A 27,984-nucleotide genomic window follows, 5' to 3' on the forward strand; every position below is an offset into this window, starting at 1 on the left:
TTTGTCATATCACTGCTTTTCTTTTCAGTTTGATATCAAGTAAAATCAAAGTGAGTTCTCAGATACAGACGCTGACCTGTCTCCTCAGTCATCTTGTTCACTTTTTAACCATAAAGTGCAATAATCTCAACAGGAATCACTAAGACTCAACCTATCAACACCTCCACTCGTCCCTCCAGGCTACTTACCCTCTGTCATGTTGAACTTGTGCACCTCCTTTGCGAAATAATCCTCCTCATCTTTAGCCAGCGACTCTGGGGTCGTCTTGTTCTTCAACTCCTCGCTGAAATCCACCGTGCTGTTGTAGAGTGAAACAACGTCCTCAGGGATGTCCTTGTGCGTGTCCCCTTCCTCGGGCTCCTTGGACATGCGAAGCTTGCTGAGGATTTGGCCACGAATGGCCTCGATACGTTTCTTTTTGACCACCTCTAGGTCCAAGGTCTTGCAGGTGGACATAGAGTCCACTACAGCCATCAGGCAAAGTGAAGCCAGCGCTAGACATAAGAGTTTCATGATGATCTGCTGTTGTGGGATACTCAGATAAAGATGACAGTGGTCTCAGAGCTGTCACTGTCCTCTCAGGTGTGGTGGAACAGGTAGAGGAGTGTTGCTGTGTTAGGAGGTGCTACTTGATGTTGATTATAATAATGTTGTTGTTGGAAAGCACCTGGACAAATGGAGCTAGAGGGGAATCCCAGCATGCAACCTCTCACCGTCTGTGCTGTGGCTTCTGTGTGGGAGCAGAATGTGTGTCTGCAGCTGACAAATGGACTGGTCTCTCCCCCACACGCCCACACTTACTCAGAAGGTGGACGTACACAGAGCTCAAAGCGTAGATCCAAATAAACACAGATGTACACATACATATACACCCTCTTTCACTGGAGACTGAAGCCTGACTGGCTAGTGTTCACTCTTCCTCTCTACAGTGCAGTTTCAAGCTGGCAAGTGCACACAGACTTGCTTGTTCAGAGCCGCGGATCTGGCAAGAACTTGAAGTTTCTCAGCCTGTGTTGTAGACCTTTTTCCCTCATAGACTCTGCTAAGAAAACAGCGCAAGCCTGCTGTCCAGATACAATGGTCAGCTTGTGTGCAAGTGCCGGCTCCTGGTCCCTTCTTTTCTGAGCTGTTCTGCCTTGAGAGGTCAACTGTCAGCTTATCCCCCAGCTTCACTCTCCCACATCTGGGCACTCAACAACTTCTGATTAGAAAGAAGGAGCTTCTCGACCTCCTGAGCGGAAAAGCTTTTCACACCAGTGGTGAGAAAGATCCCTATCTGAAGACCTTTATCTTGTCATACCCAGCGGCTTCTGACGCAACCTTTTAGTAAAAGGGAAGAGAGAACACGGACAGTAATTCAGAGAAACCTCCTCCAATCAATCTGAAGTTCAGTCAATAAGCATGGACGCTGCCTTTACCTTTGTCTTCACAAACAGCTGTTGTCCACCCCAGGGGCAAGTCTTTAAGACTGCCTGCTGTTCTCCAAAACACGCCCAGCACTCGGGAGCCCAGAGGGTACAGAAAGCTGAGGATCCTCTTGGAAAACACCCTGTAGCAAAGCTGCAGATTGCCACAGTGTCAGCTGAGCCACGAGGTTTGAGGTACTTTCAAAACGATGGTCAGATGAGAAAGCCACAGCAGTGGGAGAGGGAGATACAAGCGTGAGCCTGGATATCAGGTTGCACACGCTTCTCTCACACGCTCTCTATCTACTTTTATGTCTGAGTCCTGAGGAAGGACGCTTCACACCTCCCCCTGTGCTCTGTCCTTACCACGCTCTATTCCTGTCTTGCTCTGCCTCTCCTTTACTTTCTGACAGAGCTCACTGTTTTCTTACCAGGTTCTCCTCCTCCTCTCTCTGTCTCTCTCTATGACTCTCTGCTTTGTCGGTGACAAAATGATTTGTGGAAGGCGTTCACCAACTTCTCACTCTTTTTTTCTCTCTGTTTTTCTTTTTTTCCTGGTTCCTGTTACAGAACTAATAGAGCGGGGAGCTCTCCGCCCAGGAAATGAGGCTAACGGACTCTGAAACATCTGCTTTCACACACACAGCTCTGTACTGGCCAGGAAGCCCAGAGCAGAGCAAAGCTTGTGACAGAATAAATGGAGCAATAACTCGCACTCTCTCTTGCTTTGTCTCTCTTTAACTACACACACCCTAACCCACATATACACCACAAATACATATACACTGACTCAAATTTCTCTCTCTCTCTCTCTCTCTCTCTCTCTCTCTCTCTCTCTCTCAGTACATCTCTCTTTCTCCTTTTTCTCACAGTTTGTCCCTCACTCTCAAGGCATTCTTTGTTTGGTTTCTTTTTTTTTCTTTCTATTTGTACATTTGTTGCTCTTTTGTTGTTGTTTTTTTTTCTCTGTCTTTGTTGATGATGGACACACTCCCCCTCAAACTCTCATAAAGGCCACAATCTCTGGTGTCTTTTCATAGATCTCTGCAAGGTTAGTTACATTATGTATATCATTTGAGAATCTAAAACAGTCAAACTCTTTCACAATTATCTGCAGCTCCACAGGGACCTACTTCAGGTTTCACTGTCTAATTTTAAGAATGATAAAGTATTGCCTCTTAACACAGGTGGGTTCTGGTGGAGGCCAGTCCAATGTCCAGAGCGCACCAGTATGTTTTTGATTAGACATTCAAATATTGTTCTTTTGTGTCTTTCCTTTTTTTCAGTTAAGAATCCTTGACAGATCAGCATCCTTTCACACCCAGAGCACCGAGGTATCTGATGGACAAAAACACCTAAAGATCTGAAGCAATACTAGAAGTTCCTTTTTTCTTCTCTCTTTCAAAGATGCACATTTTCAGTGCAGTTTATCTGATCAAGACTTTTTGCTCTACTAGTTATGGCTCTGTTGTTAGGATCCCCATGTTGTATATTTTTGTACCTCTGTTGATCCTTTTTTGAAAAACTTTAAGGGTGATTTTAGGGTGGTTTCATTGGCCTTTGCCTTCTCTTTATTCTGAAAAAAATTGCATGTATTTAAAAAAAAGAAAAAAAAGAAAACGTTATGTCAAGAAATGTTTAAAAATATCAGTGACGTCAGTGGCCTCTGACATTTGTATGGGTGCATTATTGAATACTACATTTCCATTTAAAAAAAATACCAACAGTTATTATTAGTGTGCGTTGAACATTGCATTGTAGATACATGGACACACAGCGCCCTCTAGTGGTGCATATTACAATCTGGGTGACAAATCCAACTTGGCCAATTATTATTGTATATATAAACTCCAGCAGCACTGCTGAGTCTGAACCACTCGTGCAACACACACTAACACACCACCATCAAATCAGTGTCACTGCAGCGATCACAAACACCACTCCAACTCAACTCACCCAAGTAGTTATGATGGAGATCGATCAGTACAGAGAATGCTTTTTCACTGTTTCAGAGCCAAATATTGCTTATTATCTGTCTGTGCAAATGAGGGCCTATAACAGAAAAGGGCACACATTAAGCTAGCAGACTAGCATTAGCAATATCCAGCAATATCAGTTATTTTCACTGTTTTGAACATAGGCCCAGTTTCTACCTGGAACTCTTGCAATCCTCTCACCTCTCAGATGTGCCACTGTTGGGTCAGTGTGATTCTCTGTCAAGGATAGTGTTTTATGTGTGTGTAAAGCACTGCTGAATCTGGATTTTCACACAAATAGATGGTGGGGACACCTGTCAAATGTTGGACGTGTCAACAGACTTCATCCAGAAACAGGACTGCAGTGGAAAGGCCTGAGAACGCCTAGACAGTGACCACACATTCACAGCAGAGTGTGGGGACACAGTTATTCATCATCACATCACCACATGCATGAGAATGATCAACAGTGGCGACTCGCACTTTATGAACTCTGGTCGAACCTGGACTGGCTAATGTTGATCCAGTTGTAGACCACACAGTCTGTTTCGGTGTCACTCCAAATGCCTTTGATTTACTGATGTGTGTCAAATTAGCATTCACAGGACAACCCGGGCCTTTATAGCATATTTTATGACATTCATTATCACCATCATCATCATCATCACAGTGGGTCTGGAGCCTACCCGGAATTACTGGGGGCAAGGTGGGGACACACCCTGGAGGGGGCGCCAGTCCTTCACAGGGCGACACACACTCAAACATTCATTCACACACCCACACTTATGGACACGTTTGAGTCTCCAATCCACCTACCACCATGTGTTTTTGGACTGTGGGAGGAAACCAGAGCATCTGGAGAAAACCCATGCAGACACAGGGAGAACACACCACACTCCTCACAGACCGTTTCAAACTCTTGTGGGACTAGAACCCACAACCCCAGTCGCCTGGAGCTGTGTGAAAGTGACTCTACCTGCTGCACAACCATGCCACTTTGTTTTATTGCATTCGTTAATTTAAAAGATAATAATAATTCTTAATCTCACACATGCATCACCTCAGTTCAAATGTACCAAATGTACTGAACATAATGTCACAAAACACTTTCTCAAAGTTCAATTGCTCCATATCTCTGGGCTAGAGGGTTTCTACCCCACACTTGGTATTGAACTTATTTTTTGGCCTAATATGTGTGTGTTGCTTTTATTCTGTTTCAACAAATATTAAATATGACATTTTTATCTTTAGAATTTTATTAAGTTATTATAATATTGAATATTTTCTTCGCCGGTGGAGACTTTTGTTTTGGAAAAATATATTGCCATTTTAGGCGAAAGAATAAAAAGAAAATTAAATGCAGATCACCGCCATCTGCTGGTCGTGTCCAGTATAATTGTCTATTAATTTCTTAAGGCGATTAAAACTTCTAAAATAGAATATAAAGCTGACTGATAATGATATTCGTGTTTTATTAACCTCGAAAGAACAGTAAGTGCGAATACTGTAAAAGATCAATCTATTTTGCAGTACTATTAAGATTGAAATACTATAGAACTACAAATCCCAGCGTATAGTGCCGGCGCCTCGGTGTGGAATGCATAGTAGTGACGTCGTCCACGCTCAATATTGTAGTTTTATGAAACGCTTAAAAAATTTCCACTAAGTATTTATTGTCAGTTTGTTTACTGAAGACACGTGACACAAAACACGCTACACTGAACCTCTTGTAATCTGCATATCCTACTAGACCGTTTACGTTTACATTTGGAAAAACCAACAGCAGGGGGCGCTCTGCTAATTTAAAAATAAGTGAAATAATGAAAATTATATTTAAAAAAAGAATAGCAGAAGAGCAACAAGAAAATAATAAAATAGCACAAAATAATACTTTTAAAAATGATGAGTTATCTCCTAATATGTAGAGCTTGCCTAATATATACCTGGTTTAATTAAATTAATTAATTGTCTACAGACTTTTGGAGATATAGTGTACATTTTACTCATGGATCCAGTGCGAAGCAAATGTTGAATACGTTTAATGCCCCGGACTATTCCTTGAAGTTTAAGCAGTCCTACCAAGGGCCTCTTAACTGGGGCTCTTTTATGGCATGCTCCCTTATGCAGGTTTGGTCTTTCATTAGAAGCCTGTAAACTGTCCGGTAACAATAGTATGGCCACAGCTGGGTGGACAGCACTTGATGTACACTCTTTCACTCTGGGGTTCTTGCCCCGTGCCATATGCACAGAAGCGTGGGTCTGAGGGAAACAATGAGGGTGCCATGCGTTGGGATGCCGCCTCCTTTATTCACAGCCATGCGCCTCTTCTTTTAAAGAGCTTTATACGCTCTGACCTCTGACCTGCTGAGAACACCCACAGCACAGTTATAAATGACCCCCTCAGAGACCCAAGCCACTCACAGGAGAAGAATCAGAACCAGATGCAGGTTTAATTAAAGAGGGCAAGAGACTAATCAAGCTTTAATCTAAAGGTATAAGCCTCTTGTCATGATTTGAAGATTGGGATTGTTCAGATCCTCTTATGTTCTTTACAGTTTTTATCCTCAAGTCAATTAAATGACCATCAGAGCAGTAAAGCCTCTTGGGGTTCTACATCCTACCTTTTAACCTATACATTTATTCCTTTTTCCTTGATATTTATGTGTTTTAAACGAACAAAAAACCACCCTGACATTTAAACACCTCCTCTCTTTATACAACAGAATTCAACAGACTCTGCCTGATTATGTAAATGAGTTTTGTTTTAATTGGCCATGATGTACTTTGTCTATGAAGCAAACCTTCAGCATGATTGGCTTCAACTGTGAGTGGTCAGCTGACTACAGAGATACATGTCAATGCGCAGGATTTGTGACAACACAAGACATTAGTGTTGTAAATGTATCTATATATTTATTTATCGTTACACTTATATATCACTTTTATAGATATAAACAACACTTTACAATCAGCACGGCTCAGACGCCATTCTATGCATACCTCTCTCTCTCTGTCACACACACACACGTGCATATAATGAAATTCAAAGTGTTTTGCAAAATGGCAAATGGTAAAAGTAGACAGTATGTATGTTAAAATAATGAAATAAATAAAATAAATCTATTAAAGGCAACGCTAAAAAAATATTAGGAATAAAGGCAGGATTTTATGTTGAAAACCTTCATAATATGAATGCTAGTCATTATTTGGTCTGTAGCAGGCTGCTGTTTTCTCCTCTGCTGTGGATCAGGTGCAACTGACAGGACTTTCACCGGTTGTGTAAATACAGAATCGGTTCTTTAAAACTTAATGTTAATTGATTCAATTCAATTGATTCATTTTCTCTCAGGGAGTGGATGTGTAACAATCTGTTTCATACCGGTATCAATCAAATCTAACAAACAGAACCACAAACATGAACCGGTTTTGATACCAAAGTAAAGACAATTAAACGCAAAGGTTTCTCCTAGAGGACAAGAAAACATTCTGTCCTCATTTAAGAACGCAGCGTCAACAAAACCTGACTTAAAATGTTGTTCTTCTTCGAATATGCTACCAAGTCAATTACTAATATTCATTATTTTAGGTCGCCTGTAATATGTTCTTACATTAAAATAACTATATTTACACACACACCTTTGTTTTGAATTTTTTATTCAATTATCTAATAAGTAAGTTCATAATTTACACAATTTTGAGCACAGTCAGCTCAACTGGTTTAGCTAATGCTAACCTCTTATTAAAATCGAAAGACAAACAAGAAAATACGAGTCGATTAACTGATTGGATGAACCGATTCCGTTGAGTGATTTGTTGTGGAATCGTATCAGTTGCCACTCTCTCCGTGACTGATGGAGTCTTCCGCCGCTCAGGTTCATTCAGCACACAACTCCCACACACACACATACGTACACACTCCGCTTTTCTCAGTGAACTTCTACAGGTTACTAACGAAGCCAAACCGTTGGAAATAAAACTGTATTTTAGCACGGTTCCATTTAGACTTGAACAATGAGTCTAGCGGATGAAGTTTGTTTCGAAGCTCGCCGGATGGAGCTGGAGGAGGATTTGTACTCCTATGATTTGGACGCTGAAGAAGAGCTGCAGGATTTCAGAGACGGAGAAGAGATTTTATCCGCTCTTAGACAAAAAGAAGAAGAGGTTCTCCTCGCTGCTCAGCTGGGGAAGGCTCTGCTTCTGGAAAACCATCAGCTGAAAGAAGAGAGAGCTAAACTCCATGAGCAATACACGGAAAAACTGGAGGTGAGGCGCTGAATCTTATTCGAACACTCCGTTCCACCTTAAGTGGCGCAGGTAACGTTACCTGTGGAGAACATTCACTGAGGTTATATATATAAATAAATACATGGCCACTGTGTTCTTTTACGTTGTACATTGTGCTGCATTTATATTTATTCTAATGTTGCGTGGTGTTTCACTCTGCCCAGGTCTGGACCCATGCAGTTACAGTGTATATAGAAAAGCTTAATGCTTTTCTATGGAGTGTGCACTAGCTGTGTGCAGCATTGATTACATTATCTCACCCATTATCAACCTGGAATATTAATTTGAGAGGACAGATTACGGACAGGAAAAGACAGGGGTAAAGGCACAGGTCCTGGGGTGGATTGATTTTAAAAAAACTGCAAGGATGGAGCTACACAACAAATTCAGTGTTAAATCAACAGGGTTAGTGTCACAATTTAACACTCTCTCAGTGTCACGTTAACACCGATGGTGTAGATTTAACACTGGAGGACTTGCTGTGTATTTTTACTGGTGTTGAGTTTGGTGTCAGGGTGTCAGTGTTGGTGTTACTCAAATCAGACTGAAGATCTCAGGTCTCACCATCTCCAGTGACTCTACCTGTTACTTCCCTTCCTCACTATCAACACCAAAGTGCCGGAACATGGAGTAACACAGTGATCTTTTCTGTTGATGAGAGAGCGAAGGCAAGTAGAGCCTGCTAACATCCTCTGGTACCAAAACACTGACTCGGGTAGACGCAAAGGAAACATGTCATGAATCTGATACAGTGATGAGAGTCTTACAGAACTGCAAAGGTATTTTTTTTAATACAAAATGATTGTTTTCTTAGGTAAAATCTTTCAGTTTTGCCCTGAACACCAGTGACATGACATACAACACTACATTAGAGTGTTAACAAGTTCTCTAGTGTTTTCCTTCACGAATCTAAACTTACCTGTTGGACATGGATTTGAAAAACCTTATGAAGAGCTTACAGAAGATGATTTAATTAATGTCAGTAAGTAATCTTTTCGGGCGGCACGGTGGTGCAGCATGTAGTGTGTCGCAGTCACACAGCTCCAGGGACCTGGAGGTTGTGGGTTCAATTCTCGTTCCGGGTGACTGTCTGTGATGAGTGTGGTGTGTTCTCCCTGTGTCTGCGTGGGTTTCCTCCGGGTGACTGTCTGTGAGGAGTGTGGTGTGTTCCCCCTGTGTCTGCGTGGGTTTCCTCCGGGTGACTGTCTGTGAGGAGTGTGGTGTGTTCTCTCTGTGTCTGCGTGGGTTTCCTCCGGGTGACTGTCTGTGAGGAGTGTGGTGTGTTCTCCCTGTGTCTGCGTGGGTTTCCTCCGGGTGACTGTCTGTGAGGAGTGTGGTGTGTTCTCTCTGTGTCTGTGTGGGTTTCCTCCGGGTGACTGTCGGTGAGGAGTGTGGTGTGTTCTCCCTGTGTCTGCGTGGGTTTCCTCCGGGTGACTGTCTGTGAGGAGTGTGGTGTGTTCTCTCTGTGTCTGCGTGGGTTTCCTCCGGGTGACTGTCTGTGAGGAGTGTGGTGTGTTCTCCCTGTGTCTGCGTGGGTTTCCTCCGGGTGACTGTCTGTGAGGAGTGTGGTGTGTTCTCCCTGTGTCTGCGTGGGTTTCCTCCGGGTGACTGTCTGTGAGGAGTGTGGTGTGTTCTCCCTGTGTCTGCGTGGGTTTCCTCCGGGTGACTGTCTGTGAGGAGTGTGGTGTGTTCTCTCTGTGTCTGCGTGGGTTTCCTCCGGGTGACTGTCTGTGAGGAGTGTGGTGTGTTCTCCCTGTGTCTGAGTGGGTTTCCTCCGGGTGACTGTCTGTGAGGAGTGTGGTGTGTTCTCTCTGAGGTCTGTGTGGGTTTCCTCCGGGTGACTGTCTGTGAGGAGTGTGGTGTGTTCTCTCTGTGTCTGCGTGGGTTTCCTCCGGGTGACTGTCTGTGAGGAGTGTGGTGTGTTCTCCCTGTGTCTGCGTGGGTTTCCTCCGGGTGACTGTCTGTGAGAAGTGTGGTGTGTTCTCTCTGTGTCTGTGTGGGTTTCCTCCGGGTGACTGTCTGTGAGGAGTGTGGTGTGTTCTCCCTGTGTCTGCGTGGGTTTCCTCCGGGTGACTGTCTGTGAGGAGTGTGGTGTGTTCTCCCTGTGTCTGCGTGGGTTTCCTCCGGGTGACTGTCTGTGAGGAGTGTGGTGTGTTCTCCCTGTGTCTGCGTGGGTTTCCTCCGGGTGACTGTCTGTGAGGAGTGTGGTGTGTTCTCTCTGTGTCTGCGTGGGTTTCCTCCGGGTGACTGTCTGTGAGGAGTGTGGTGTGTTCTCCCTGTGTCTGAGTGGGTTTCCTCCGGGTGACTGTCTGTGAGGAGTGTGGTGTGTTCTCTCTGAGGTCTGTGTGGGTTTCCTCCGGGTGACTGTCTGTGAGGAGTGTGGTGTGTTCTCTCTGTGTCTGCGTGGGTTTCCTCCGGGTGACTGTCTGTGAGGAGTGTGGTGTGTTCTCCCTGTGTCTGCGTGGGTTTCCTCCGGGTGACTGTCTGTGAGAAGTGTGGTGTGTTCTCTCTGTGTCTGTGTGGGTTTCCTCCGGGTGACTGTCTGTGAGGAGTGTGGTGTGTTCTCCCTGTGTCTGCGTGGGTTTCCTCCGGGTGACTGTCTGTGAGGAGTGTGGTGTGTTCTCCCTGTGTCTGCGTGGGTTTCCTCCGGGTGACTGTCTGTGAGGAGTGTGGTGTGTTCTCTCTGTGTCTGTGTGGGTTTCCTCCGGGTGACTGTCGGTGAGGAGTGTGGTGTGTTCTCCCTGTGTCTGCGTGGGTTTCCTCCGGGTGACTGTCTGTGAGGAGTGTGGTGTGTTCTCTCTGTGTCTGCGTGGGTTTCCTCCGGGTGACTGTCTGTGAGGAGTGTGGTGTGTTCTCCCTGTGTCTGCGTGGGTTTCCTCCGGGTGACTGTCTGTGAGGAGTGTGGTGTGTTCTCCCTGTGTCTGCGTGGGTTTCCTCCGGGTGACTGTCTGTGAGGAGTGTGGTGTGTTCTCCCTGTGTCTGCGTGGGTTTCCTCCGGGTGACTGTCTGTGAGGAGTGTGGTGTGTTCTCCCTGTGTCTGCGTGGGTTTCCTCCGGGTGACTGTCTGTGAGGAGTGTGGTGTGTTCTCTCTGTGTCTGCGTGGGTTTCCTCCGGGTGACTGTCTGTGAGGAGTGTGGTGTGTTCTCTCTGTGTCTGCGTGGTTTAGTTTTCTCTCACGTCTCAAACTTAGTCTCTTTTGAGAACATCTCATGTTGCTTTATTCAGTTTCCCATGGGTGCAGATTACACTGTCCAGGGCCTGTATGAAGGGAGAAAAGTTCCCCTTGCTGCTTTTTTATTTCCATATTATCATCTTTCCAATTATTTTCTTTCTATTTCATATGGTTTAGAAACTAAACAGAAAAAGAGGCTACTTTGAATTATGTTTTTGTGGCGTCTACAATGACTTTAAAATTGTTTTATTTCCAGCCCATTGTTATTGAAGTTATAAAGAGTGTTGCAACATGATCTGCTTTGTCGGCCACGCGCAGCACAGTGCAGCCAATCTTGTCTGAGCTGTGGGTTAAAAGCACAGTTACAAATAGAGACAGGTTCAGCACTGCTACTAGAAACCCCAAACAGTCTACTGTACTACACTCCTAAACACAAGTCATATCTTATACATGTTATAAACAGGCTTCAGAAGAACAGTAGGTATTAACGATATGGGCTCCTACAAGGCCTTTAGCTTCAGAGAGACTAAAGCCAGTCACTGAGTACGATTTACTGCAGTGCATCTTATCCATATTTATCCCAGTGATATATAATCGTATTGATTAAATGATTCTCTGATATCATTTTTGATCTGATGTTATTGACTTTCTTTGACAATGTCATTGTTAAGTCCTTCTGATCTGCAGAAATAATGCTGATCACATCACAAACACCAGTAACATCTCACTCTGAAATCAAGCCTGTGCTGCATGGCATTATCACTGGGACTGTTAATAATATTAATGTTAATATTAATGTTCGTATTAATGCTGATACCAAACTGAAGGCATGACTCAGCCTTTTGTTTAAACCGGCTCATATTCTAACACTACCACTAACAATGAACTGATTCCACCTTTAATTACTCTGAATGACCTATGGATAAAGTCTGTGTAAACTGGTGGAACCCTCGTCATGTTTCCAATGACGCCCTGTGTTTGTTTGGTCGGTGTTGTGCAGGAGCTGGAGCAGGGTCGGTACGATCTGAGGCTGAAGCTGCAGGGCTGTGAGGCTCGGTGGGAGAGCCAGGTGCTGGAGCTGGAGAGAGACGTGATGGAGCTCAGAGCTCAGGTGAAGGAGCTTACAAAGGCCCTGAATGAGACGGAGAGAGAGAAGAACCGCACACAGCAACAACACATGGAGATCTGCACACAGCTCAGAGAACAGCTGCATGCAGTAAGTGTCTGTCTCTCTCTCGCTTTCTTTCTCTCTCACTCTCTCTCTGTCTCTCTCTCACTCTCTCTCTGTCTCTGTCTCACTCTCTCTCTCTCTCTCTGTCTCACTCTCTCTCTGTCTCTGTCTGTCTCACTGTCTCTCTCTCTCTCTCTCTCTCTCTCTCTCTCTCTGTCTCTCTGTCTCACTCTCTCTGTCTGTCTCTGTCTCTCTCTGTGTCTCTGTCTCTCTCTCTTACCTCTGCACTCTATTTATTTAACTCTCTGCCTCTCGGTCACTTGCTCACTCTTTCTCTCTCTGTCACTTAGATGATCTGGTTCTTATACAGGTTTCCCACTCTTTCTGTCTGTCTTACACTAGCTATTTTAAGATTAATTCCTTCTTTCTTTCTTTCTTTCTTTCTTTAATTCTTCCTCTTTCTTACCCCCTTATTTTTCCTCCCTCTCTAAATCCAGACAGAACAGTGCACTGTTGTGTGAGTGTGTGTGCTCTGTGACACTGAAGAGTGTTTAATTCAGTGTTGACAGTAATCAGTTTATCTCTGTCAGTGTATTTATGAAAATAAGAAGCAAATCCTCCTGAATGTTTCTTTTATTTTACAGCAGTTGTGACTTGTCCTCCAAAAATAAAACCATGAATCAGATTAAAGATTAGGGGTGGCATTGCACAACACTCTACTCACTACAAACTCCATCAGAACTGCAGACCACAGTGAATATAAACAGTGGAAGGAGGCAAATATCCCACATCATCAGTGCTGTAATAAGCTGAAGGTGCACCGTTTACTCGAGCACCACGTTACTGCGCATGGCTGTAATGGACTGTATTGACATGACTGTGTTACTCAAACATGAAAACAAAACCTCAGCTGTGTGAACACAGGTCACTCTTCTGTCATTCGCACCACTCCTCTCCTTCCCTCTTCCTTCCTGAGTCAGAGAGCATTAACAGAGCCACGTGACGGGGACAGGAAAACAACAGTTGAGAACTGAAAAGGTGGAGCTTGTGTTGATAAAAAAAATATATACAGATAAAACTGAAGGTCAGCAGTAGTTTGAGAGTCAGGAAACTTAGACTACGTGTATTCACTCGTAAACTGTACTTTTCCCCGTGCGATTCTTTTAAAATCAGTCAATATTATATTTCCCACTGTGAGACTGTATAATCTTAGTGATCTACACACAGAACATTCTCTCATTCTCTTGGAAGATGTAAGAAGTTCATTACATTCAGTTGTTAGAATAATACAAAGTTACACAAACCTAACACGTGTTTATCGTTTGATAGATTTGTGGTGTAGAGATTTGCATTCACTGGATTTAAGATTTAATTTTAAAGAATGAATTCAGCTCCAGAGTTGAGTGTTCTGATTGGTTGGAATGGCATCGTCAGACTGATAGTAAAGATACAAAGGTTGAATAAGGTTGATTATTTATAGCTTATCTGTGGTGCCCTGATATTGCCGTTCTCTAATTAATGCGAGGATATTTTTCTAACTGTGGCACTTGTTTTCCTGCAAACCTTCTGATTAATAACTGCATTTGGTGCATTTTCAGTGTGAAACCATACCATGGATTGGATTTATGGATTTATCTCAGACAGATGTTGTTTTCATTTACTGTTTGAGAAGCTTCTGCTTCCAGGCCTCCGTTAAAAATAATTATAATCCATAAGTAAAGACTTGTGGTTGAAATGAAGGTTAAAAAAAGTAAGTAAAAAATGAGAAAGTTGAAGAAGTCTGCAGTTTAGGACCGAGTGGTACTGATAGCAGATAAACTAAACCTCAAACTCAGACACAGAGGCGTGTACCTCTCACTTTCAGCGTCTGATCTAATCTGAGTGCCTTCCCAAGGTCAGACCTTGCACAATTCTCCCGAACGTGTTGTTAGTGTTATAACTGAGCACAAAATTGTTGCTGAGAACTTCATGTCTGTGTGTGTGTGGAGATTAGGTACGCACTGGTCAGCGTGACTAACACCAAGGTCATGCCTGACGTGTTTTCAGAAATGACAGCGTGATCGTAAGCTGGTTTAAGGCAAGAAAAATAGGAGATTGGAAAAATGCATGGGCAGGAGCTTTGTGTTATTGTGCTATCAACCTAGTGTAATATCTAACTCAGCCCACACCCTCTAACCCCCCCCCTCCTCCATCCGGCCTTAGACAGCAGCGGCTGGCCAGCTCTTTCCAGAGGAAAGAATCAAAGTTCAGGGAGGAAAAACACATGTTTACAAGAACTCTTTGGCTCTCGAGGAGAAGGAAGTGGCTCATTTTGCCTCTGAATTTTCACCATGGAAGACTCTTTGCATCTAAGGGGGGTTAATGAAAGGCTGGAGACCTCTGTGGAGGAGATAAGTGACTTGCACTGGGTGGCTGATGTGCCTTTGCCGGATGTGGTGAAAGGCGGCTCCTCTGTCTCAAAGTGCGCGGTGTCTGGGATGGTGAGTTGGGAAGCTCCTTGATATTTTTAAGCTCCTACGGCTTGCACTTAAGGCTGTGTGAAAAAGTTTAAGGATTGCAAATCTAATTACTTTTGTTGAAGGTTTCGTTGACGTCTTTATTACTTTCACAGACTCTCAGTGTAGAATTGGAGCAGGGCTGTGCAGACCTTTTGTATAATGTCGTATATAGGAGAGCTAAACATCTCTGGCTCAACCATACAGTGGGCATCGGTCCATGAACTCCTTTTCTAGGGCAACAGTGTGAGGGAGGGAGAGGGTACGTAGTCAGAAAGTGTGGGAGAAGCCCCCAGAGCTGTGCCAGGAAAGCCGTGCTGGTCTGTACCAGTGAGCTCAAGCCTCCAGAGGAGCTGAGCATGCGTGTGTCGGCACGAAGGAGTCCTTCACACCATTGCATTTGGGCTGTTTGTATTCCTTGGAAAGAGAAAATTAATTATGTTTCTGACAGGCTGTGCCCATAGCGCTTTGTGGGCAGTGCCAGGGGTAGTTGCTTATATCCTATGTATTTACAAATCTGTCATAACTGTACTTCAACTGTAAACTGCTGAATTTGAAGTGGATTAAACTGTGATGTCAGTAAAACTCCTCCTAGTTATAAATCTTCATCAATACCTGTTTTAAATAAATAACATTTGCGTAATCTCACAGAGAGTGGAAGGACAGATAATGTGACACCTACAAAATCCCAACTAATACTAACCAGCACAGACTTTAATGAGGGTTTAATCCACGTCTGCTACTGAGAAGGCTGATTTGATCGATTTTCATTTGATTTCAGAGAAAATGACCGCTGAGATTTGTGATTAAAAAAAAAAAAAGCATAGTGTAAATCTCCTGTTGTGCTGTTTTTGTCGTTGTAAAACTCATCAGAAGTAAACAGCAGAACCCAGTGAAGGGCCTTGTCTTTTATACCAGTTAAAAACATAATTAAAACTTAATAGCAACTAAACTGAAACTCTCACTGGATTCCTAAACGTTACTCAAACTAAACTGCAGTAGAAATCAGCCAATCACAAAGCTACTAATCATTACTATAAAACATGGAAGTGGAATTTGTTTATCTTACTGGTTCATATTAATTATTCATAATCTGTACAATTCATAGTGCCTTATTTAAAATACTAAATACCGATGATTATAAATGCTTTAGGACTCATGTCAGTTTTGTCTGCTTTTCACAATACATTCACTGTGTAAAGAACAGCTCTTAGATGGCACTATGATATAACTTCTCCATAAATGGACAGATGTGCCCATCTGTTTTTCTCTTTTGGAAATTAAGCTTAAGGAAACCCCTGTTCTTTTGTTGTTGAACGAACATCGGAGGCTGACTCCACAAAGCAAAGGCTATTGAAGAATTTAAAACATAAATGTAGGAAGAAGAGCGTTGACAGCGATGATACACTTTTAAAATCGGACATTTCCCTGCCACAATTGAAATAACCTTAAAGGAGGTTTATCCTCCATTTTCATGGAAATATTAAACTTGAAACTAAGACTGAACCTCGCTTTAAATCAAAAACGTATAACAGAACTTGGCGATCTTGTCCTGGTGATGGTGAATTATTCACTACGGTGTCAGAGGGTGAATTTTGTGTGGAGACGTGACTGAATGTGGTCATTGAAGCTTAGCTCTGTTAAGTTTTTCCATGGGGCAAGTGCAGTTACAGTGTTGCGTGGACAAAGCACAGGTGGGTAAGGTCCTGAATGCATGAAGTTACTTGAATAAAATAACAAAATAAGCCAAATTTCACCCCAAAATACAAAAGCACACACAACTACTAATTGGTAATGTGTAGTGATGGTAATTCATAAACTTCAGTGGAGAGTTTTATAACATGAAGTGTAAACCAGCACAGAAACTAAAGCCTATACTACATCATATACTACTCCTTTTTGGATCCTCTTTGGTTCCAAAATAAAATGTAACAACAGACATTGGATTAGTTTTGGGTCACAATGCCGCTCCAGCTCATCCCATAGGTATTGAATATTGATCCATCACGTACTAGCGAAGGGGCCTTCACCTTCCTTGTTTTGCACTGAGGGTTGTGGACGGTGAACTTGGTGAAGCTCGTGTGCAGTTGGGGATATTTCAAACTGGATTTCAAAAGTTTGAAAAGCAAGTTATTGAATTTGAACCAAACTGCTTGGGCCCACTTTAAGAACATTAATTAACTTCTTTTAAGGGGTTTCTACAGACTTTTTAATAAGTATTCTGTAAATTGTCCACATAATGATCAGCTTCTCTCAAGCTGCAGATATTTATGAGCATCTTCAAGCTGCTTCTGAAAATTAAAGCTCACCAGGAGGTTTAATATGGAGCGGTGTCTCATGTTTGTTTTTGCTGTAATGCCATCCACAGACTTTTTCTGGACCCCCTCGTGCCAGAGGAGACACTCTCTGGGTGTGGCACTGTTCTGTGCGAGAGGCATAAATAAATATTTAAAATAAACTTTGATTACACTAAACCATGTGGCGGCTCTTTACTTTAAATGGAACATAAACAGGTTCATTCCTGCGCTGCAGTGTAATTTAGGTCTTCTCACTTTAAATCTCATGAGCTGGAAAGTGTAGATGAAATTTAAAACGTGATCAGTTTCATATTTTCTTTGCTGTGGTAAAAACGGCTCTTTTTCTAAGTCATTGGAATTCCTCTTTGATTTTCAGTCGCAATTTGATGGACCCACAGCCTTAACCCTTACAGTTTGGAAGCCACAGCCAACCCCCCCATCCCCCAATTCCCCAAACTGGGTCATTATTCCTGTTCTTACCTCCCCAGGGGGCAGATGATGCTGGGGGGATCAGCTGTAAAGTGCGCTTCTGAGTGTGTTTTTGGGACCCCAGTGTGTGCTTACTTAAGCATCCATATGGAACTGCTGACCACTAGCCTTTTTAATAAAGATCTGTCTGAGTGTCACTGACTGAGCCACTGCCAGTGATGGAGCCAATGTACTGTTTAAAAAAACACCTTTTAAGGTTCATGTATATACTTACATACATACATACACACACAGCTCCCCACTAACTGTGCCTAATGCAGCATGGTGATGTCATTGCCAAGACCAAGATGCCACGCTCCATCTGCTGTTTGTGCCTTTGATCCCCCCCCGAGCGTGTGCAATAGGACCTGACGTGAGGGTCCCGCAATCTGCTGAATCAGGCCACTGGACCCCCAATCAGCCGCTTTTGTTTTGGTGTTGACAGGCGCACATAACTCCCTTTCACTGCTCGGCCACATTCCTCACAGCAGAAAACGTCTCCATAATAAACACTGAATCCCTGGAAAAATCAGGGGCCCCTGCCCTCGCGTTTGTTCCTGTACAAATATGCTTTGTTAATTAGAAGTGTTTGGTGATTATTTTTTCAATAAAATAAAATATTGACGGTTATTTTGTCTCCTGTTTCCCAGCCTCAAAAGTATTTAGACGTGATATTCTAATATTTCTTTGTAGTTTTAAATGCAGTCAGCCGTAAATGCATAAGTGAAATCAGATTCTGGTACTGGACAACCATCCATCTCAGCCCAGTTTTATTGAGTGGTGATCCATCTCTGTAGAGAACCTAACCCCAGACTGTGGGGATTGTAAATCGGTGAACGTCTGTGTTCACACCGGGTGTACCTTATATTAACTGATGTCCTGGACACTTCCACTGTGAGGCTCGATGTTTAAAAGCAGTGCTGATCTTGAATTATAGCCTTCAGGAACAGAGCAGTCACTGACCTAGGTTCTGTCTCCTGTGTTTGTGAGTAGGCAATGGAGGTGGAGAGGACGGTCACAGCTGAGCTTCAGAACCTGAAACAAGAGCTAAGAGAACGAGGACATCCCAGACCTCAGGACGAGGAGCTGCTCAGTGCTCTCAGAGAACAGGTGAGAAAGCTTAGCTTACACACACACACACACACATTTATTTTAAACTCCTTGTTGCTTTTGTCTAACAGGCTTTTTAATAAATGTTTTTAATCCATGTTAGTATTTATGTATATTGTAGAAGTATTGATCATCCCCATTACATTCTTATTTAACATTAAGTATGATATATCATCATATTGTTCAGCTGTAACCCACATGGTCACTTAAGCACCCAACACACCGTACAAATACTATATAGAAACAGTCAGGAAAACTTATCCCTGTTGAAATTTGGAGCAATGAAAATAGTATTTCCAATCCTTTAAAATCAACGCTATTACATTTTTAATAAATTAAACATTCTGTTGTCTTTAGCACCCTGTCAGCAGGGATCTGGGGAGTGAAATTAGCTGGAAACATGCTAACACTGACGTGTAGGGTAAAATATGTTAGTAATGACTCTACAAACTCAGGCACCTCTTAGGCCCAGAACATCATGTGCCCTACAAGGTGATAATAATACTTCATGTATCAAATCACTTCAATTGCTACTGTGTGTGTGTGTGTACCTGTGTGTGTGTGTGTACCTGTGTGTGTGTGTGTACCTGTGTGTGTGTGTGTACCTGTGTGTGTGTGTGTGTGTACCTGTGTGTGTGTGTACCTGTGTGTGTGTGTGTGTACCTGTGTGTGTGTGTGTGTGTGTGTGTGTGTGTGTACCTGTGTGTGTGCGTGTGTGTGTGTGTATGCGCAGGTTGCCCGGTTAAGGCAGCGGGAGCAGAGTCTGGAACAGCGTCTGGAGACAGTTTGTGAAGAGAATGCAGAGCTGAGAGAGAATGTCTCCTCTTTACATGCGCGTCTGGCCCTTCAGGAACAGCAGAGTCACACACAGAGTCAGCAGGTACAGTCCACACACACACACACACACACACAAAGGGAGAGCTTGCAGGTACAGTCCACATTCTCAAAAGCCCACATACTTACACACACACGCACATATTTTAAGTCAGAGAGCACACTTTATTAATCGAGTTTCCAGTCAAATTACATACTTTAAAGTACTACTGTGGACGACTAAAATCAGTTGAAATAATAGGAGGTACCTAAACTTTGTAAAACATTCCGAAAAAAAGAAGGACAATTAACAGCCCTGCAAGACTGCTATGTGCTTTCACTGCAAATAATGTCTCCACGTTAGAAATTGTAGTAAATATAGTAAATATATGTAATATATATTACGTTGAGATTACTGTGAGTTTATTTTATCACTGTGTAACATATTTCTAGGTTATTTTACTTGCTCCAGGGCACTGGTTCTTATACTTTTGCTTGTAACTAGCAGCATCTGGCATTAGGTTTAATTTTAAATATATTTAGGCTGATTTCACTTGCCATTATATAATTGAATGCAGGTAGTTGCATGACAATACAGAAAATAAAGAAATAAAGCAGAGTTCTCTCATGCACTTTGCTCACTGAGACCTGACACGCCAGATTCCACATGGAGAAGTTCCTGTATAGTTTCTGTGTGCAATGTAGGTCTGGAATCTGGTGTTTCAAGATCTCTGTTTCCACAGTGATGCTCAGCATGAGCCAGAAGATAACCAACAGAAAGTGTCAATGAAAGCTCATTAAAGTTCAGACTAAATCCCTTGGTACTAACTGCATTTAAGGAAAAGCATCTTGGCATCTGTAGAGTAACTAGTTAATGCTGTACCTGGATCATTTATTAACTTGTGTGTGTGTGTTTAGCTGTCAGAGGCACGGCGAGAAGTGGAGGCTGCACGAAGCCGAGCTCAGGAACTTCAGGCTCAGATGGAGGAGCTGCAGGAGGAGGTGTCTCTCCAGAGCAGTGGACACGGGGACATGTCCATCCTCTCTGAGATGGAGCACAGTCTGGACGCTGTGGGCTGGAGCCAGGACAGAGAGCAGGTGACTGACCCAGATAAAGCAGGCTCTAATTCACAAAGCAAGAACAGGAGGCTCTGAGAACATTACGCTGCAGCTGCACATAAGCCTAATGTCCCCTTGCTCAATGCTAAGTGTGGACTAGAGGGCTGTATATCACCTCAGCCTGTGAACCAATGAAATGTGTTCGCTGGAGTGCTAGAGCTCCATCCAGTAAAGATTTCTACCAATACTACACACCTTATACCAATCAATTCAACCCAAAACAGCATGTAAACAGCCTGTTTTGTTCTCATAGTTTTTGTGATGTCACAAAAAAGAGCACACATTTACTTATACCCGACTCTTCAGCATGCGGCTGTTTTGTCCCGCTCAGTATAGTGCTTGAAAAGGATATAGACTGTGAAATGTAGACAATGAAAACCAGGTGAAATCTGTAGAAGCCAGGTCTCAAGGGCAGGGATCTGAATACTTCAGCTGAAGAACTTATCTACTGGCATTTCAGGACGAATACTGTGGGAGATTATGTCATTCCTGGAATTGAGATCTGCTCTGTTTATAGCATCAAGAAGGAAATGTTGCTCTCATCTCATGGGAATAAATAGAAGCCTCCAGAATCAACAGCTTAATCATTCCTCACCTTGCTGTTTGCTTAGTGTCTTTAATGTTATTAAACCCACGCCTATTTTCATCTGTAATGAGTCCTTCTGAAACACACGTGAGTGTTATTGTAGAGGTCATTTAGATAAGGCACAGCTCTGATTTCGATTAATGCTTAACTCTTGGTGTAAAAAAAAAAACCTAGATGTTTTTAATGGAAGCATGAGTTCCTTCCCATACACTTGAGTCATGAGGGACTTTTATAATGATCTGTTTAGCAACTCGTGCCTTCCTCAGACTGTGTGTTTCTGTGAGTCATCAGAGACTATATATAGTGTTGAGGCTTTTACCACAGAAATGTTTTCTGAATATGACTGACAACAGCGTGACAGCATTGTTAGCGAGCAGGATGTTTGAGGAAACACTGTACACATGGTTGATGTGAATTTATGCAAATGGCTTTGATATTAAAATCATCTAACCAATGAAAAATCATAGTAAACTAATTCATTTGACAGATTAATCACTACATACCTGAGGGCTACACTGTTACTTTTGTCCAGTTATTATTGAAGTGGTGGAACATGATCTTCCAACCTGACTTCTTGGATGTACACATTTGTCGAGAGGGTGTGCAGGGCATTTTAAGACAAAAGACATGTGTAGGTTTATTCTGTGCTTGTGTATATATATATATATATGATGCTAATAAAACAAGAAACCAGTTCCACAATGACACACCGAACAAGTTTGTTTACATCATCTTCTCTGAGTTGTGGTGAACAGTACGAAATATTGATGGCTTTTGAGAGTAATATGTAAATTACTGGTGGATCTGATCTTGTCTCTAGGTCACACAGGCAGTGACATCTATTCTGGACATGCTGGTTCCAGAGACTGTTCACAACAAAGATGACCTGCAAAGCATGCTGGGAGAGCTGAAGCGTGTGGCAGAAAGGATAATGAATGACGAGACTGTGCAGGTGAGCCCTGTGGCCAAACTGATACAACACACACAACCAAACCATTATTCAAAGAGACGCTGACCTCGTTTCGCTGCCGCTCTTTTCACTGACAGAAACCTGATCCTCTCTCTGTGGAGCCTTTACTGTACCAACCTTTACCAAGCACCTGGACACACAGAGGGAGTTATTTATTATTGTTAACGTGCAAAGTTTTTTAATTCTGTTATTTTTTATAAGAGAATCTGCATAGTATTAAGGGGTAAACCTTACAACATGTTATTGTTTACTGATTATGTAAACATTCCGTTTATGTAAAGTGTATTGTCACCACAGAATTGATCTAAATCAAATGAGTGTTTGCAAAGTTAGGTCTGACACACCTCACGGTCGTTCACAAGTAAAGACAGATACAGAACAATAATAGCGCTTCCAGTAAGTCCACTCAGATAGAATAATAAGAGTAATATGTGAAAGATCACACTCACATCACAGAAACAAATGCCAAATCAACAATTACAATTATTTTAATACAGTGTCTAATGATAAATCAAGAGTCAAGTCAAGAGAGTTTTATTGTCAATTCTGCATGTGTACAGGACATCTCCAAGATGCAGTAACATTTAACAAAAAATAGACTAAATTCAACTAAACTAAGGATATAAATATATGAAAGCGAACAAACAGAAGACAAGTGCAGGACGTACGATACCAGCAGCTCACTGATAGACGTACATGAGACAATAGGACACTGACTGGAGACAATAACCTGATTTGGAGGTAGGAACCTGGTGCTGCTCACCCTCTCCACAACAGCCCCGTTGATGAATAGAGGGGCATGTTAAGTTCTCCTGAATTCCACAACAGTCTCCTTGGTCTTCTCAGTGTTCAGAGAGAGATTGTTGTGTTTGCACCAAGAGGCCAGCGGCTCACCTCGCTCCTGTAATGTGACTCATCGTTGTTGTTGATGAGGCCTATCACAGTCGTTTCATCCGCAAACTTGATGAAGAGGTTGGAGGTGTGTGATGGAGAGCAGTCAGAAACACTACAGAAATATGTTAATACAAGTCCAAAATCCCTTCCATTTATGTCGAAGTGTTGGTGCTGAACATGTCTTAACACACAAGCTGACCGTGTTCCAGTTAAACATTCAGAATATCCTATACCCCATATTTTCATTGTTAGCTTGCCTCAGGTTAGCACTGTTAGTGATACAAATTGATAACAATGTATTACGCAAAATTTTTCACAACTAAACCCCATGGAAACGTGTTTACATAATGCAGTGGGACAGGACTGTACACAGCTGATTTAATGAGACTCAAATAGATAGAAGCACTAATAAACTGTAAAACACAACTGATTTAACACACTGTCGATGTGCACTACAGCTGTCTTGGGTGGGTGAGGCACTCAGATTTTCCGAGTAGGAAACCCGACTTGTGGGAGGATCCAGATTAAATTTTCAACTTGGAACTCAAACGTTCTGAAATCTAAGTTCAAATGGAAGGCAACAGCAAAGCTCCTCTTCAGACGTGACAACCTTTAAACATTTGCACTTTCCATGCCTTTACATGAGCTAAAGCTAAAGCTAACAGGCATTCGTTAGAGCAGTGTTGGATCATGAGGACACAAGGCCTTTCAGCAAACTCTAATGAAGCAGTGTGTTCTTCAAAAACTGACAAAGCCAGATAACAGAGGTCATTTTAAAAGTTGTGGGGTTAATCTGTGTAATAAGCAGCCATTTTGTCAGAATGCTTCAGTGTGCGTAAAAAATGGGACATGCGTCAGGGCTCTTTGTTGTTTCTGTGGCTGAAAGTGTGCTCAGGAGCATCGGGGTGGAAAACTGGCTCAAGAGGAGCAAATGAGAGGGAGAAAGACGCAGGGACAGAAAGTCATTTATATCCATGTTACCTGATCCTAAGCCTGGAGACTTAAAAGCCCCTCCCTGTGGCCCCTAACAAAGGAACCCCTCACATCGCCCTCAGCCCTGAGCTCAGTGATAGTGATGCTCCGTATCTGTGTTTCCCTTTGTCTCTGGCAGCTGAAGAAGCTCATTGTGGACGAAGGGAGCGTGCAGTATGAGAACACGGCCTGGATACAGGAGCTGCACGATCAGGTGACAATAGCTTGAGTGTTAAAGTGATCAGGGACAATTTCTGATTTCTGACTGAGCCTTTGTCCCCGAGTTACAAAAAAATCAGGCCCAGAGCCTGAGATTAGCAGCAACTCAAAGAAATGACACTAATCAAACTTCTATATTGTAATGATTTACAGAACCTTACCGACTTTGTATTAAACAGCAACGAATTAAATATTATATTAAATTCTCTGTAAAAGAGATTTTTGACATTTTTCAGTATTAAATCATAACTAACAACGTTACGTTTACATTTAGCAAATTTTATAATTTTACAGGTAAAAAAACACAAGGTTATGACCTGAAATTGTTTAATTATTTTACATGTAGGGTATTGAATGACAAAACAACCCCCAAAATATTTTTGTTTTGGAATTTTACCGTCATCAACACTACAATCCACATCAATGTAAACTCTGCATTATTGACTCACAGACAATGCACATTCTGTTCTGTTTAAAACTTAAAACCTCGGAAAAGTGCACGATTGAGTTTGTTAATATTTCTTCACTTTTTCTCTCCTTTCCCCTCTCTCTCTCTCTCTCTCTCTCTCTTTGTGTCTCTCTTTGTCTGTCTCTCCCTCTCTCTCTCTCTGTCTCTCTCTCTGTCTCTGTCTCTCTCTCTCTGTCTCTCTCTCTCTCTCTCTGTCTCACTCTCTCTCTCCCTCTGTCTCTATTCCCCTCTCTCTCTCTCTCTCTCTCTCTCTCTATGTTCCTCTCTTTCTCAGAATGCACGGCTCGTGGAAGAAAATGCAGAACTCAGACTCGAAGTGGGCAGAAGGCCAGATGAAGAGATTGTTCAGCAAGCCATAAAGGACAGAGACGATGCTATTGCCAAGTATGTAAAGGAGCCACACACTTTCTAATAATCTGCTTCAATTATGAACTAATAAAGCCAAAGTAAAGTCAGGCATTCTCGGAGCTGTCACATTCTGGCCGTTTTATCATCACTACATAACATTTCATCTGCCACATTTAACAGATGCTCTTTTCCTAATGAACAAATTAATTATTTACTCATATCCAAAGTTGCTTTACAAAACATTATCAGATTAAATGACAGAGGGAATTCCAGTCTGAACACTTTCTCCATAATCTTGAATTTGAAATGTAATTGATATAATATAATAAATGATATATATATTTTACTCAATACAGGAAGACAGCTGTGGAAGCAGAACTGTTGAGGAGCAAGAGTGATATAATATGCCTGAACAACCAGCTGCTAGAGGCCATCCAGCGCAAACTGGAGCTCTCTCAGGAACTCGAGGCCTGGCAGGTGGGTCACACTTGGGGTCCTTTACAAGACTCTGATCTGTCACTTTCTAAAGCCCCTCATCTGCTTATATACTGATGTTCAAAGCTCGGGTCAAAGCCAGGGCCAATTTCCACGCTGCTACTGCATGCTTCCTGTAGAATGACGAGCCAAACATACGTGTTATCTGTGTTAACTCGTGCAGGCCAACATTTAGGCTTTTATACATTTGTGTCCCTGTGTGTTATTTGTGTTTACTTTGTCACATTTGACCAGAAAACAGATTCATATCCTCAGATATAGCACATCAGCTCTATCTCTCATCAAAGGCTGGAATGTATGAGTCTACAGACAAACGAAAAACCAAAAAACATGTTTCAGCAGTGAAAAAAAAGGATCAAAACATTTCTATGTGCAGAAAGATAAAATGAAGCAATGCAGAAGGTGACAGAAAATACTATTTATTCATCTGAGGTTTACATAACAGTTTGATGATACAGGAAATGCTAAACTGCAGGCTGCTGAACTGGATCTTGCTTGTTTGCCAAATAGTTGTATTTTTACAGAGAAACCCCTTTAAAAAATGAGAAACAGCAATGTTTTAAAGATAGCAGACGTCTTTCCTGCTAATCAGATAGTCCAAGCTAATAAAACGTGCACTGTAATGTACATCATTCCAAAAATGATCTGCCATCTCCCCCTGCTGGACACATCAAAGAAATGCCCAGGCTTTCCAGTTAAAACATTTTATTTACATAAAAAGCAGGTCTTGGTTTTATTATATTATATTATATCGCCTCTGATGTGATGTGTGCTTTTCTCCACAGGATGACATCCAGATCATCATCAACCAGCAGCTGAAGAGCCAGCACCAGACAGAGCAGCAGTCTGACCGGAAGAGGAACGGATCTGCCCGAATCTCATTCCTCCGCAAGTCTAGAAGACCCTCAACCTCAGCGTCCTGCACGTCCGAGATCAACACATCCGGAAAACCGGCGCCCTGGAAAGACTGGCTCAAACTGGGGAAATAAACTTACCCTGTGTTCTCAGTGGAAACGAAACAAAGATCCAGCATCAACTGCTGAGCACATCTCTGATTCCCAAAGGTCTGGGCACTCGAGCAGAGATACGGAAAGCCATAGAGAAGGCCTGTAAACACTACTGTCACTTAACGCAGTGGACGCTTAATGCTGCCTTGAGAGAAAGTGCACAGATCTAGAACTGAACACAAACCCGATGACAGCCGTCATGTTGAATCGAAAAGTGCTTATCAGGAATGAGACTGTTATTCAGCTCTTCACTGTTGACCTTTTGGAAACACTATTTAGAGTAGGTTCTAGATATTAGTCTAGTACAGCTACCTTCCTCCGGGCAAAGGGAGCAGGATTTTCAGGAAAGCAGATTTCACTCTCAACTGCACAGCTCCAGATGTCATTGTAGGAATAAATCTTTCTACAGATGAACAGAAATGATCAAAATATCTTCCACTGGAAAAATAACTCAAATTGAGTTTGTAATATTAAAAACAATGATTAAATACCAAGTAGATGTACTGCACACTGTTTCATTTAAATACGGTCAGATGTAAATCCTGCATGTATTCAAGTGCCAACATTTACTCTTTAAAGTCGATGTAGATTTCTGTTGGCCACGTTCATGACGCTAAATTCAGAATAATGGTGACTTATTTCAGTCTGATTGGCTGTGAATCGGAGATTGAGTTAGGAACTGCCATTAAAATAAAGTGTCAGTGTGAAGATTTTAAACACTTAAAGGGCCAATAACATAGTTTTTGTCCAAAATGTAAATATACAAATAAGAGCCTCAACTCTTTTCCATTCCAGGAAATGATATTTAACGAGCTGTAGTTGCAGTAAGTGATTGACACTAGGGCACTTTGATTGTCAGTATTTTTCAATACCAATACCTTGCTATATTCAATACCTTTATTATTTTTTTATACCAAATCCTGAAGTGTAGTTTTGTTGGTACTGTGTATTTAAATGTAGTTTACACTGGTGCAGCTGATCTCAGAAACGATCTCAGTCAGGATGAACAAGATGATCTGGGCCTCTGTACTACAGCTAATGACAGTGTTAATGACTGTTATCTTTGTCTTACCAGAAGAATGACTGAAACCCTATAATGTTTATATCATGTTTATAATAGTGTTGATTGTTGTATTTCTATAAAGTAGTATATATGATATCTGTATATTGATAAATATTGTTCTAAATGCATGTTTTTGTATTCACTGCTCATATTGTGAAATAAAGATTTTTTTTTACATTTGAAAGTATTTTCCTATTGGTTTAATTGTTTCAAATATGATTAAATGGGGGCTTTATTTCGTATTTTTTGATTCTCTGAGCTCCAGGGACCATACAGGAGCACTTTGTACTTTTACAAGTACTGTAGCCCAGCTGTTGCTCTGTACAGTTTTTAGCCTTTCACCATGTTCTTCAATAGTCAGGACGCCCAATAGAGCAGGTAAAAACGTGTAAAAAATAATAATAATAAATAAAAAAAGAGTATCGGTGTATCGGGATACAAGTTCTTTCAGAACTCCGTGGCCAATAATTAAAGCCGTGTGTTGCGGTTGCCCTCTAGCGGTGAGTAGGGAATATGGCAGGGTATATTTATTTTTTCCACCACAAGATGGCGGACAGTTTAGCAGAGACAGGAGCTGTGACTAAAATTAATTTAAACGTTTAGGTGTTTGATTATATTTTAAAAAATAGAAACATGTTTGGCTAATTCTG

General features: G+C 42.1%; 2 protein-coding genes across 3 annotated transcripts in view; one reads left to right on the forward strand and one right to left on the reverse strand.

The window, feature by feature from the left end:
* Positions 1 to 1,853, reverse strand: part of LOC136679392 (transforming growth factor beta-1 proprotein-like) — a 23,712-nt gene extending 21,859 nt beyond the window's left edge. Inside the window, exons 1-2 of one of the 2 annotated variants that reach the window (XM_066657894.1) lie at positions 1,419 to 1,853; positions 189 to 1,320 (exon numbers count right to left, since the gene is read on the reverse strand). In XM_066657894.1, the coding sequence (XP_066513991.1) occupies positions 189 to 513 (325 nt within the window). In that variant the 5' untranslated portion in view covers positions 514 to 1,320; positions 1,419 to 1,853. Of the gene's footprint in view, positions 1 to 188 lie in introns of both variants that reach the window. The other variant, XM_066657893.1, reaches the window with a different exon arrangement.
* Positions 1,854 to 7,295: 5,442 nt separating this feature from the next.
* LOC136679238 (BICD family-like cargo adapter 1) lies at positions 7,296 to 27,474 on the forward strand. Its single transcript, XM_066657661.1, has 10 exons — positions 7,296 to 7,645; positions 11,839 to 12,054; positions 18,263 to 18,379; positions 19,113 to 19,259; positions 20,111 to 20,290; positions 21,718 to 21,849; positions 23,873 to 23,947; positions 24,696 to 24,805; positions 25,126 to 25,246; positions 26,050 to 27,474. The coding sequence occupies exons 1-10, from the start codon at positions 7,394 to 7,396 to the stop codon at positions 26,251 to 26,253; spliced, it is 1,554 nt and encodes a 517-aa protein (XP_066513758.1). The 5' UTR covers positions 7,296 to 7,393; the 3' UTR covers positions 26,254 to 27,474.
* The last annotated feature ends 510 nt before the right edge of the window (positions 27,475 to 27,984 follow it).

The sequence above is a fragment of the Hoplias malabaricus genome, chromosome Y, assembly GCF_029633855.1.
Source record: "Hoplias malabaricus isolate fHopMal1 chromosome Y, fHopMal1.hap1, whole genome shotgun sequence".
Taxonomy (NCBI): domain Eukaryota; kingdom Metazoa; phylum Chordata; class Actinopteri; order Characiformes; family Erythrinidae; genus Hoplias; species Hoplias malabaricus.